Genomic DNA, 14831 nt, shown 5'->3' on the forward strand with positions numbered 1-14831 from the left:
AAACGGTGGAAACACATAAGCCAGGTTGAAGAACCAAGTCGCTGCTAGAGCATCTATCAGCGTCGCTTCTGGGTCCCTGGACCTGGATCCGTAACAAGGAAGCTTGGCGTTCTGGCGAGACGCCATGAGATCCAACTCTGGTTTGCCCCAACGATGAATCAATTGAGCAAACACCTCCGGATGGAGTTCCCACTCCCCGGATGGAAAGTCTGACGACTTAGAAAATCCGCCTCCCAGTTCTCCACGCCTGGGATATGGATTGCTGACAGGTGGCAAGAGTGGTACTCTGCCCAGTGAATTATTTTTGAGACTTCTAACATCGCTAGGGAACTCCTGGTTCCCCCTTGATGGTTGATGTAAGCCACAGTCGTGATGTTGTCCGACTGAAATCTGATGAACCTCAGTGTTGCTAACTGAGGCCAAGCCAGAAGAGCATTGAATATCGCTCTTAACTCCAGAATATTTATTGGAAGGAGTTTCTCCTCCTGAGTCCACGATCCCTGTGCCTTCAGGGAGTTCCAGACTGCACCCCAACCTAGAAGGCTGGCATCTGTTGTTACAATTGTCCAATCTGGCCTGCGAAAGGTCATACCCTTGGACAGGTGTACCCGAGACAACCACCAGAGAAGAGAATCTCTGGTCTCTTGATCCAGATTTAGCAGAGGGGACAAATCTGTGTAATCCCCATTCCACTGACTCAGCATGCATAATTGCAGCGGTCTGAGATGAAGGCGCGCAAATGGCACCATTAAGCCGATTACCTCCATACACTGAGCTACCGAAGGGCACGGAATGGAGTGAAGAACACGGCAAGCATTTAGAAGTTTTGATAACCTGGACTCCGTCAGGTAAATTTTCATTTCTACAGAATCTATAAGAGTCCCTAAGAAGGAGACTCTTGTGAGTGGGGATAGAGAACTCTTTTCCGAGTTCACTTTCCACCCGTGCGATCTCAGGAATGCCAGAACTATATCTGTATGAGACTTGGCAACTTGAAAGCTTGACGCCTGTATCAGGATGTCGTCTAGATACGGAGCCACCGCTATGCCTCGCGGTCTTAGAACCGCCAGAAGTGAGCCCAGAACCTTTGTAAAGATTCTCGGGGCTGTAGCCAACCCGAAGGGAAGAGCTACAAATTGGTAATGCCTATCTAGAAAGGCAAACCTTAGAAACCGATGATGATCTTTGTGAATCGGTATGTGAAGGTAGGCATCCTTTAAGTCCACTGTGGTCATGTACTGACCTTCTTGGATCATGGGTAGGATGGTCCGAATAGTTTCCATTTTGAAAGATGGAACTCTGAGGAATTTGTTTAAGATCTTTAGATCCAAAATTGGTCTGAAGGTTCCCTCTTTTTTGGGAACCACAAACAGATTTGAATAAAAACCCTGTCCTTGTTCCGTCCGTGGAACTGGATGGATCACTCCCATAACTAGGAGGTCTTGCACACAGCGTAGGAATGCCTCTTTCTTTATCTGATTTGCAGATAGCCTTGATAGATGAAATCACCCTTGTGGAGGGGAAGCTTTGAAGTCTAGAAGATATCCCTGAGATATGATCTCCAACGCCCAGGGATCCCGAACATCTCTTGCCCGCGCCTGGGCGAAGAGAGAAAGTCTGCCCCCTACTAGATCCGTCGCCGGATAGGGGGCCGTTCCTTCATGCTGTCTTAGAGGCAGCAGCAGGCTTTCTGGCCTGCTTGCCTTTGTTCCAGGACTGGTTAGGTTTCCAGGCCTGCTTAGATTGAGCAAAAGTTCCCTCTTGTTTTGAAGCGGAGGAAGTTGATGCTGCACCTGCCTTGAAATTTCAAAAGGCACGAAAATTAGACTGTTTGGCCTTTGCTTTGGCCCTGTCCTGAGGAAGAGTGTGACCCTTACCTCCAGTAATGTCAGCAATAATTTCCTTCAAACCAGGCCCGAATAAGGTCTGCCCCTTGAAAGGAATGTTGAGTAATTTAGACTTCGAAGTCACGTCAGCTGACCAGGATTTAAGCCATAGCGCCCTACGCGCTTGGATGGCGAATCCGGAATTCTTAGCCGTTAGTTTAGTCAAATGAACAATGGCATCAGAAACAAATGAGTTAGCTAGCTTAAGTGTTCTAAGCTTGTCAATAATTTCAGTCAATGGAGCTGTATGGATGGCCTCTTCCAGGGCCTCAAACCAGAATGCCGCCGCGGCCGTGACAGGTGCAATGCATGCAAGGGGCTGTAAAATAAAACCTTGTTGAATAAACATTTTCTTAAGGTAACCCTCCATTTTTTTATCCATTGGATCTGAAAAAGCACAACTGTCCTCATCGGGATAGTAGTACGCTTTGCTAAAGTAGAAACTGCTCCCTCCACCTTAGGGACGGTCTGCCATGAGTCCCATGTAGTGGCGTCTATTGGAAACATTTTTCTAAATATAGGAGGTGGGGAAAAAGGCACACCCGGTCTATCCCACTCCTTGCTAATAATTTCTGTAAGCCTTTTAGGTATAGGAAAAACATCAGTACACACCGGCACCGCATAGTATTTAACCAGCCTACACAATTTCTCTGGTACTGCAACTGTGTTACAGTCATTCAGAGCAGCTAATACCTCCCCAAGCAACACACGGAGGTTCTCAAGCTTAAATTTAAAATTAGAAATCTCTGAATCAGGTTTCCCCGAATCAGAGATGTCACCCACAGACTGAAGCTCTCCGTCCTCATGATCTGCATATTGTGACGCAGTATCAGACATGGCCCTTACAGCATCTGCGCGCTCTGTATTTCTCCTAACCCCAGAGCAATCGCACTTGCCTCTTAATTCAGGCAACCTGGATAATACCTCTGACAGGGTATTATTCATGATTGCAGCCATGTCCTGCAAGGTAATCGCTATGGGCGTCCCTGATGTAATTGGCGCCATATTAGCGTGCATCCCCTGAGCGGGAGGCGAAGGGTCTGACATGTGGGGAGAGTTAGTCGGCATAACTTCCCCCTCGTCAGAATCTTCTGGTGATATTTCTTTTACATTTAAAGACTGATCTTTACTGTTTAAGGTGAAATCAATACATTTAGTACACATTCTCCTATGGGGCTCCACCATGGCTTTCAAACATAATGAACAAGTAGTTTCCTCTGTGTCAGACATGTTTAAACAGACTAGCAATGAGACTAGCAAGCTTGGAAAACACTTTAAACAAGTTTACAAGCAATATAAAAAAACGTTACTGCACCTTTAAGAAACACAAATTTTGTCAAAATTTGAAATAACAGTGAAAAAAGGCAGTTACACTAACGAAATTTTTACAGTGTATGTAATAAGTTAGCAGAGCATTGCACCCACTTGCAAATGGATGATTAACCCCTTAATACCCAAAACGGAATAATAAATGACAAAAACGTTTTTTCAAACAGTCACAACTGCCACAGCCCTACTGTGGCTTTTTACCTCCCTCAAAAATGACTTTGAAGCCTTTTGAGCCCTCCAGAGATGTCCTGGATCATGCAGGAAGAAGCTGGATGTCTGTGTCTGTAATTTTTGCTGTGCAAAAAAACGGCAAAATAGGCCCCTCCCACTCATATTACAACAGTGGAAAGCCTAAGGAAACTGTTTCTAGGCAAAATTCAAGCCAGCCATGTGGAAAAAAACTAGGCCCCAATAAGTTTTATCACCAAATACATATAAAAACGATTAAACATGCCAGCAAACGTTTTATATTACATTTTTATAAGAGTATGTATCTCTATTAATAAGCCTGATACCAGTCGCTCTCACTGCATTTAAGACTTTACTTACATTAGTTCGGTATCAGCAGCATTTTCTAGCAAATTCCATCCCTAGAAAAATATTTTAACTGCACATACCTTATTGCAGGAAAACCTGCACGCCATTCCCTCTCTGAAGTTACCTCACTCCTCAGAATATGTGAGAACAGCCATGGATCTTAGTTACTTCTGCTAAGATCATAGAAAACGCAGGCAGATTCTTCTTCTAAATACTGCCTGAGATAAACAGTACACTCCGGCACCATTTAAAAATAACAAACTTTTGATTGAAGAATAAACTAAGTATAAAACACCACACTCCTCTTACGACCTCCATCTTGGTTGAGGCTTGCAAGAGAATGACTGGATATGACAGCTGGGGGAGGAGCTGTGTAGCAGCTCTGCTGTGGGTGATCCTCTTGCAGCTTCCTGTTGGGAAGGAGAATATCCCACAAGTAATGGATGATCCGTGGACTGGATACACTTAACAAGAGAAAGGTACTTAACTTTCCTGAAGTCCGGCGGAGAAGGTCTACTTCCAGACGGCTCCATCATTTTCTATCCTCATCTGGAACAAGGCGGCGTGGAGCTGTCTTCCCCGATAGATGGATCCTCAGCGGTGGTCCTCTGCGGCATGGAGGCTCCTTGTCATTCGATGTCTGTTGTACACTGAAGATTGAATGCAAGATACCGCAATCAATTTGGGTTACCTTGCATTCCCTATTCGGTCAATAGGATTAGAGCTATTGAAATCCTATTGGCTGTTCAAATCAGCCTATAAGATTTCAGTAGCTCTCATCCTATTGGCTGATTTAAAAATTTCAGCCAATAGGAATGCAAGGTACCCTAATAAATATGGGGTACCTTGCATTCACAATCTTCAGTGTGCAACGGACGATCGCATGAAGAGGAGCCTCCACACTGCTGAGAACCGCCGCCACTGAGGACTACCACTGAGGATCCACGTATCGGGGAAGCCAGTTTCGCACCTCCGCTCCGCGCCACCTTCGCTCCAGATGAAGATAAAACATGATGGAGCCGCCTGGAAGAAGACCTACTCTGTAGGTCTCAAGGAACGATGAGTACCTATTTGGGGCTTAGTGTTAGGATTTTTTTTAATTTGGGCTATTTTTAAGATTAGGGATTTAATAGGCTGGAAAAGAGCCGATTGCCCTTTTAAGAGCAATGCCCATACAAATGCCCCATTTAGGGGCAATGGGTACTTTAGATTTTTTTAGTGTTGTTGATTTTTTTTTATTTTGGGGGGTTTGGTGGGTGGGGTTTTTTTACTGTTAGGGGGGGATTTAGTAATTTTTAAATGTAAAAGAGCTGTTTTACTTAGGGCAATGCCCTACAAAAGGCCTGTTTAAGGGCTATTGGTAGTTTAGTTTAGGTGTGTTTTTATTTTGGGGGGCGTTTTTATTTTCATAGGATTTAGGTTTAATTTTTTTTTATTTTTGATCATTTTGTTGATTTTTTCTGTAATTTTAGATTATTTTTTTTGTAATTTAATGTTAGGTTTTATTTAAGTGTAACAGTATTGGGGTTAATTTAGGGGGTGTTAGGTTAGGGAGCTTAGTTATTAAATTAGTTATTTGAGTTAATAGGTTAATTAGGTTTATTGTGATGTGGGGGTTTGTCAGTTTAGGGGTTAATAGGATAATTAGATTTATTGTGATGTGGGGGTTGGAGGTTAAAGGGTTAATATTTTAATTCGCTTTTTAAATTGCCTGATGAAACGACCAGTCTGTGGTCGAGAAACACGTTGTATGTAAATAAAGCGTTCTAATTTTAATACTACTGAAGTTGTCAGCCTGTTTGCCTGTTTTGGCGCCGTCCGGCTTCCAAGTGAAAGACGTTGTACCTGACGGAACTCGATCCAGATACTAACCAGTGGGAACAAGTGTGCTAGCCGCTTAGAGTGCTAGTCTGCCTGATAGCACTGGTCACAGCACAGTGCCACTACCTTTGGTAAGCCTCCCTTTTGTTTGCCATTCTATCGCTTCATAAAGGTCATATTACACTATGTGGCGCCCTCTTTTTGTCTCACTCATTTAGAATCGCCTTGCACCAGGTCAAGAGGAGCTGCCTGACTTCACCGCAGTCACTGCTGGAAAGATTTTTGAAACATCCACTATTATCGGACTCTCTTTTTAAGTCTTGGTAACAAATAAGCAACTCACTTATATTTCCCTTTGCTTGTATACTAACAAGTGAATTGTTCACGAACATTTTGGGATTTATTTTACATTATATTGATTACTAAGCGCTATTTCCCCAGAGTATTTCTACTTTTATTTTTTATATCTTCGATATCGCATTCACATATTTCTAAATTTTATTCCATTTTTACATTTATTGTTTGCTTATTTGAGTATTATTCTCCTATCTTATAGTTATCATATTTTTGGTCTTAATATTCATGTCTTAGCGAGTTCTTATCATATTATTGTAATCTTTGGAGAGAGCGCTCCTCTATCAGATCCTCTCCTGGGATTTGTAGTAGTTTCATATATTTCCCCTGCCTGTTATCTTTTACTGTCACTATCTGCCTGTCTCCTAAACCCCCATCATGATTTTTATGACACCCCCTCCTCCCCCTGCATTCAGACCTCTGTAACACTGTCTTTTTAGCCTGTGTTTTAAGATATACAGGTAGCCCTCAGTTTACACCGTGGTTAGGTTCCAGAAGGAATGGTTGTAAATCGAAACAGTTGTAAATTGAAACCCAGTTTATAATGTAAGTCAATGGGAAGTGAGGGAGTTAGGTTCCAGGCCCCTCTTAAAATTGGCATAAGTAACACCTAATACATTCTTTTTAAAGCTTTGAAATGAAGACTTTAAATGCTAAACAGCATTATAAACCTAATAAAATAATCACACAACACAGAATATATAATTAAACTAAGTTAAATGAACAAAAACATTTGCTAAACAGCATTCTAAACCTAATAAAATAATCATACAACACAGACTTTACTTGCATTTTTCTGCAAACAGTTCTTTCTATGCTTTGCAATCTGGACCGATTTATAGACAGGAAGATCTTGTTCCTTTGCAAGCTGCTTGCTAGCTCAGGGCTGCTTAAACTGATTCATTTCAGTTTGCTTGACTTTCATATCTTTGCTGCAACACAAGCGGTCAGCTCCACTTACTGGCTATTTTAATCAATGCACTGCTTCTCAATGCTTTTCAATAGCAGTCACATGACTGAAAAAAAGGTTGTAATTCTGAAAAGGTGCAAATTGAACCCATGTAAACCGAGGGCCACCTGTAATCTGTAAATTCCATCAAATTGGTCAGTATTGCTTCAGACTTCAAAAAGGAAGACACTCATAAAAAAGTATCATTGCAATACTCTTGTTATTTTGAGATTATATATATATATATATATATATATATATATATATATATATATATATATATATATATATATATATATATATATATATATATATATAGAGACCTTTTCATCTTACCTTACTATCATAATCTTAACCCATAATATATACTTTCCAATTCCTAATCTCAGGAATTTTGATGCAGACCCTTAAAATAGTTATTTTAATACATTTTTGAAAGAGAGATATGGAGAAAATAAATAATCCTCCATTGGCTCCAAAAGTAAGGGAATTCAGCACTCTTTTAAATTTGAAACCATGGGCATTTATTTTTATATTTCACAGTCATCCACTTGATACAGAGAAAACACCTGTGCAGAAGTTGCTACAAACTCATCAAGACTAAAAGGTAGCTAGAAAATGCATACCCAAAATGTTACTTATTATATACAATGCCCTTCTAGGTGTAAAAATGTAAACCATTCATGTAAATATATAGGTAAATACATTCACTAAATGAGGAGTTAAAAGTTTAAATATCAAAAGATATAGACTCTCTTTAGGGAGAGGTGCACCTCGTAGTACTGAAGCTCATATCGGGAACTTAAAAGACAAAGTCACTGTGGTTATAATGCCTGCTGACCGCGGATTTCACCGCACTTAAGGTCTATAGGCGTTTCCTTTGAAATCACTTAAATGACTTAATCCAGAGTTCTGAAGATTTAATAGACAACGGATCAAATTTTCCTTAAGCAAACCTCTACAGATTGCACATACCACCTCCATCGGAAAGCCTCATACGTCCTGTGTTTTCTGAAGACCCATCAGTGATATTGCTGCTCACCTCAACCTTGCTGTTTGCACACAGCTACGCTGTGGTTGCTCACCTGAGCCGGTCACTGGTCTATTAAGGACGGTTTCATCTGTGCTTTAACAATTTGCGATCTGCCTTGAAGCACCCGGTATGTGACATCATCTCCTCTGTTATACGTGGCTGCTTATTAATCACAACGATTCTGTTTGTAGTAAAAAGCAAAGGGAAAATTCTCTGTTGCCCGTTAGTTACTCCGTATAAGTCCCCTTGTTAATGCAAATGCTGTATCTCCTCAAAGTTTATAACTGCCAAAGTGTTTGCATCTTTGTCAAAAGTGAGCCTTTACATGCAGGCTCTATTGCCAACGACATGTTTGTTTCACCCCTACATACGAACTGGAATGGGGCTTCGTCAGGGCTTACTTTCCCATCACCTGTGCTCAATTATTTAATTTCAAGAGGGCATACAAGTTTAAACACAAGCTAATGCAAAAAGGAGGAGACTTAGATAAAGTCCTCCTATAGAAAAAGATTATGTAATGTTTACTGTAAAATAATAAAACCTATAGGGGTTAACAATATGAATGTTTTCCTTTCTTCTAAAAAATGCAGTGATATCTATCTATAAGCTAGAGAACCGGGTGGTTTTACAAATAGAACCACTAGGGGGAAATAATGAGATAGATATTGTCAGCATTATGCTAATTTTTATTGTTGGTTTAGCATTTTAATAGGAATTAAACACTTTGTATATGGTCTTTGTAATATAAGATTCTGGATGAATTGTTTAAACTCGTATTCACTCTTGAAATTTAACATCTCATCTAGAATAAGGAAAGTGATATTTGCACTAAGGTTATGTCACAAAAAGGTGTTGTAGAAAGTAAAATAGGCAGGGCCTAAAGGTTGAAATAATTGAGCACAGGTGATGGGAAAGTAATCCCTGATGAAGCCCCATTCCAGTTCGTATGTAGGGGTGAAACAAACATGTCGTTGGCAACAGAGCCTGCATGTAAAGGCTCACTTTTGACAAAGATGCAAACACTTTGGCAGGTATAACGTTGAGGAGATACAAACTGCATTTGCATTAACAAGGGGACTTATACGGAGTAACTAACAGGCAACAGAGAATTTGCCCTTTGCTTTTTACTACAAACAACAGAATTGTTGTGATTAATAAGCAACCACGTATAACAGAGGAGATGACGTCACATACCGGGTGCTCCAAGGCAGATCGGAAATTGTTAAAGCCCAGATGAAACCGTCCTTAATAGACCAGTGACCGGCTCAGGTGACCGGCTCAGGTGACCGACCACAGCGGAGCTGTGTGCAAACAGCAAGGTTGTGGTGAGCAGCGATATCACTGATGGGTCTTCAGAAAACACAGGACGTATGAGGCTTTCCGGTGGAGGTGGTATGTGCAATCTGTAGAGGTTTGCTTAAGGAAAATTTGATCCGTTGTCTATTAAATCTTCAGAACTCTGGATTAAGTAATTTAAGTGATTTCAAAGGAAACGCCTATAGACCTTAAGTGCGGTGAAATCCGCGGTCAGCAGGCATTATAACAACAGTGACTTTGTCTTTTAAGTTCCCGATATGAGCTTCAATACTACGAGGTGCATCTCTCCCTAAACAAAGAGGGACTGTCTTTAAAGGAAATGAGTGCTCATACACTATAAGAATTTGTCAATGCTGTAAATAGAGTTCTTTTGATATTTAAACTTTTAACTCCTCGTTATGTGAATGTATTTACCTATATATTTACATGAATGGTTTGCATTTTAACACCTAGAAGGGCATTGTATATAATAAGTAACATTTTGGGTATGCATTTTCTAGCTACCTTTTAGTCTTGATGAGTTTGTAGCAACTTCTGCACAGGTGTTTTCTCTGTATCAAGTGGATGACTGTGAAATATAAAAATAAATGCCCATGGTTTCAAATTTAAAAGAGTGCTGAATTCCCTTACTTTTGGAGTCAAAGGAGGATTTATATAAATAATGTTTTATTTAATTTGATTATTGGGATCTTAAAATATCAACAAGTAAGAACATTTGGAAAAAAACAGCACGGAAACATTATTACATATGTCAAAAATAGAAAATATAACATTAACACATTATTAAATTAGGTACTGTACCTAACTGCACAAAATGTAAAAAATATTATATAAATATGCGCAAAATAGATACCTAAAAAAAAACGCATTTTTTATAATCAAGACATGGTGGTGTAAATATTTATAGGGATGTACTATGATAAATAGGGAGTAAATGCTTTTACCGACAGGCGAAATATATCATTATTACGCCCCAGCTCGCCTTTTACAAAACAAGCAAAGTTATGTCTATTTTTTTTTTATAAATTCAGGCAGCTCATGTGCGCATTTTCAGAGGCGAGCAGGTGCGCATTTACAGGCAAAGCACATAGACAGTTCGCCTAGCCTTTGATAAATCGCCCCCTTAGTCATTAAATCAGCAAAATCCCCACTGTTTCCAGTTCGTTATCTGGAAATCTCTGCTGAAGTTGATTAGGGGTAAATATGTAGCAGGATTAAGCTTGCGAAGCATGATATGTGCCCATCCAGTTGTCAGAATTAGAAAACTCTACAATTTTCCAGACTTAAATTACAAAAAAGGGGTCAAACTAAATAATCAAAGTATATTGCAAAGTAAACATTTTATATTAAAATTCCAAAGTATTTATTGTACCTTTAAACAGGAAGGGAAATATAACACTAGACTGCAATCCGTTTCCTACTGTGTTGCATTAAATTTGCTTTAAACCTGAATGTCAGGCACAGCCAATCACAGTTGCAATCAGGGATTTATAAATGATTCCTAAACAGATGTTTATTGTGATTATTGTAGTGAGGAAGGAACTGAGGAGAGATGTGTAAAACATGCAAGGACCAAATAACCTATCAGAACCTAGGTAAGAACAGCCAGCACTGGTGTCAACAGATCAGTAGTGACTTATACATAAAAACTCACATGTACATACCTCTGCATGAGCTCCATCAGCAGTAAAAATGTGTGTTACTGTCATTTCATTTTTTGTTAGGGTTCCAGTTTTATCAGAGCAGATAACATTACAGCAGCCTAAAAACAAACAAGAGACAACATTAGAGAGAGAAAAAAAAAGGTTTAGCAACGTATCTGAATCTGATAATAATGAAAATCCCTGATAGATAAGTTAGTATAAAAGTGTGTAACAATGGGGGATAGCTCAATAATGAGTCATTTTAAACAATGTACAGATAATGCGAATGTGAGAGATTCATCAAAATTATACGCAGCTTTAGAATAGAGTTTTCTGCATTTGATAAAGGCATATTTAACATGATGCTTCTTTTAAATGGATAGTCTAGAGTAAAAATAAAAAGCTCTATTTAGTTAGAGCATGTAATTTTTAAACAAATTATTTTTCCTATGTGCTACTGAAGTACCGCCATTTTGCTCCAGAGGAGGATAAGGTTGATAATTGGAGCACACACATATATGCCTACTCCTGATTGGATCGCAAGCTGCATCCTCATCTGGAGTGACAAAGTAGTATAACTTTTAATAGGTTTTTACTTTGTAGTGGTTAAACACATAAAGCAGCATACACTTGTCTTAAAATAACATGTTTAAAAGGAACACTAAAGTCAAAATTAAACTTTCATGATTCAGAAAAAACAAATTTTAGGCAACTTAAAAATTAATTTCCATTATCTAAATCTGCACAATCTTTTTATATGCACACTTTCAAAGGCACCAGCTCCTACTGAGCATGTGAAAGAATTCACAGAATATATGCACATGCATTTTGTGATTGGCAGGTGACTGTCACATGATGCAAGTGGAGGAAAAATAGAGCTTTAACATTTGTCAGAAAGAAATCTACTACTCATTTGAAATTCAAACTAAGTGCTTTTGCATTTTCTTTTTATTATGCATTTTCTGATTATGCTATTCTGCTGTGTGTTTAGTGGTCCTTTAAAGGGACAGTAAACCATAAAAATAATGTTATATAATTCTGCACATAGTGCAGAATTATATAACATTATATTAGCGCAATCATTATAAAACATAATTTCCCCTTTGAATTTTAAAAAATAACTGCTGTTTTACAGACCCGCTCTCTGTGATCTTCTGAGCGGGTCTGTTTTTTTTTTCAAACAGCGCATCGGGCCAGCTGTATAGTCACAGCCCGGCCCGACCGCGCAATAGCACTAAGTGCAGCTCGCTCCTGCTGTCTGACAGAGCAGGAGCAAGCTGCACTTAGTGCTATGGCGTGGTCGGCCGGGCTGTGACTATACAGCTGGCCCGATGCGCTGTTTGAAAAAAAAACAGACCCGCCCAGAAGATCACAGAGAGCGAGTCTGTCTGTAAAACAGAAGTTATTTTTTAAAATTCAAAGGGGAAATTATGTTTTATAAAGATTGCGCTAATATAATGTTATATAATTCTGCAGTATGTGCAGAATTATATAACATTATTTTTATGCTTTACTATCCCTTTAAACAAAATAAGAGTATTTTATTTTACACTACAAATGTCTTTTTCAGATGATTATACATTGTGATATGCTTTATTTATTTACAATGCATCTAGTTGTGTTTTCATAAAAGATTGCTAATTGCACACTTGTGGAACTGATCGGGTTAATATTGTAGCTGAAATACAATCAATGAGCCTAGACGCACAATGGAATAATTAATTACTTTAGCAGACAAGAAAATTGGCTAAGCTTTGTTATAAAAGCTATTTCACCTAGACAGGTCTGTATGAGATCATGTTTATCCATTTTGTTTTTAATACTACCAGGACTCTCGAGAGTCAGAGCAAATGCCTTGCTTCTGATAAACCAAAGAAGCTACTTCCACTGAAGAACATTAAAGGGATATGAAACCAATTTTTTTTCTTTCATGATTCAGATAGATCATGCAATTTTAAGCAACTTTCTAATTTACTCCATTAATCAATTTTTCTTGGTATCTTTATTTGAAAAAGCAGAAATGTAAAGCTTAGGAGCCAGCCCATTTTTGGTTCAGAACCCTGAATAGTGCTTGCTGATTGGTGGCTAAATGTGTGGGAAAAATGCTCTGTTGTGCTTAACCCCCTGAATTGTTGAACACACAGTAAATCCACTCAGGAGTCACAATAAAATTGATGCTTTTTGAACAGGACATGACCGGTGAGCTAATCAGTAGTAGAATATACAGGTAGCTGGCAGCAGGTGTTAAAAGACATAATTTATGTAAGAAGTTACCTGATAAATTAATTTCTTTCATATTGGCAAGAGTCTATGAGCTAGTAATGTATGGGATATACATTCCTACCAGGAGGGGGCAAAGTTTCCCAAACCTCAAAATGCCTATGAATACACCACCCACCACACCCACAACTCAGTTTAACGAATAGCCAAGTAGTGAGGTGATAACAAAAGGAGTAAAAAAGCATACAAAAAGAGGAACTGGAAATATAATTGTGCTTTTATAAAAAAAAAAACATAACCACTATAAAAAGGGTGGGCCTCATGGACTCTTGCCAATATGAAAGAAATTAATTTATCAGGTAAGTTCTTACATAAATTATGTTTTCTTTCATGTAATTGGCAAGAGTCCATGAGCTAGTGATGTATGGGATAGAAATACCCAAGATGTGGAAGTCCACAGAAGAGTCACTAGAGAGGGAGGGATAAAATAACAACAGCTATTTCCACTGACAAATTAAATCCACACAATAATTAAGTTTTTATTAAAAAAAATATAAAATAAAAAGCAATAGAATCAAACTGAGACAGCTGCTTGAAGAACTTTTCTACAAAAGACTGCTTCAGAAGAAGCAAAATACATCAAAATGGTAAAAATAATAAAAGTATGCAAAGAAGACCAAATTACTGCTTTGCAAATTGATCAACCAAAGCTTCATTCTGAAAAAGCCCAAGAAATTGTGACTGAACTTAGTAGAATGAGTTGTAAATCTCTGGGGCGGAGCCTGGCTCCAAATAAGCCTTGAGAAACAAAAGTTTTAACCAGGATGCCAAAGAAATGGCAGAGGCTTTCTAACCTTTTCTGGAACCAGAAAAACAACCAATAGACTAGAAGTCTCCTGAAATTCTAGTAACCTCGATATAGAATTATAAAGCTCTTACCACATCCAAAGGATGTAAAAAACTCTTAAAGAATTCTTTAGGATTAGGACACAAAGAAGAAACAACAATTTCTCTACTAATGTTGTTTAAGTTCACAACCTTAGGAAGAGAAAAACAAAACAACTTATCTAGATGAAAAATCAGATAAGGAGACACACAAGAGAGGGCTGATAAATGAGAAGAGGAACAACACTTTCCAAGAAAGTAAATAATCCTCAAAGAAAATATAAGCTCAAAAGAAAGAGCCTACAAAATCCTTAAACCAGATTAAGACTCAAAAAAAGGAGAAATTAATAACTTAACAGGTTTGATACAAACCAGAGCCTGAACAAAACAGTGAATATCAGGAAATAAACCGAAAGAACAGAGATTTGTCCTTTCAAAAAATTTGTAGACAAACTTAATACAAACCACCCTGAAGAAACTGTAAAAAGAACACCATAAAATATAGGTTTTCCACAGCTGATAATACATGTTCCTTGAAACAGACTTATAAGCCTGCAACATAGTGAAACCTCCATGACTAAACACTAATCAATTTCCATACCTACAAATTAGTAATTTGAGATCCCTATGGAAAACAAAAGGCCCTTGAAACAAGAGCGCTGGCCAAAGAAAAAGCGGCCAAGGATGGCAACTGGGCATCCGGACAAGATCCATATACCAAACCTGAGAGGCCATGTTGAAGCTAACAGAAACACATGAGACTGTGCCAATATGATCTTGGAGATCACCCATGGAAGAAAAAAACAGAGGCGGAAACATGCAGCCAGGATGCAAAACCAAGACACTGCTAATACATC

General features: G+C 38.7%; 1 protein-coding gene across 1 annotated transcript in view; it reads right to left on the reverse strand.

Annotated features, from left to right (window-relative positions):
- ATP2C1 (ATPase secretory pathway Ca2+ transporting 1) overlaps positions 1-14831 on the reverse strand; it is a 209041-nt gene that overhangs the window by 107406 nt on the left and 86804 nt on the right. The window contains 1 exon segment of the mRNA XM_053714301.1: positions 10891-10988. Coding sequence (XP_053570276.1) covers positions 10891-10988 — 98 coding nt within the window.

The sequence above is a fragment of the Bombina bombina genome, chromosome 5 (genome assembly GCF_027579735.1).
Source record: "Bombina bombina isolate aBomBom1 chromosome 5, aBomBom1.pri, whole genome shotgun sequence".
NCBI classification, from domain to species: Eukaryota; Metazoa; Chordata; class Amphibia; order Anura; family Bombinatoridae; genus Bombina; species Bombina bombina.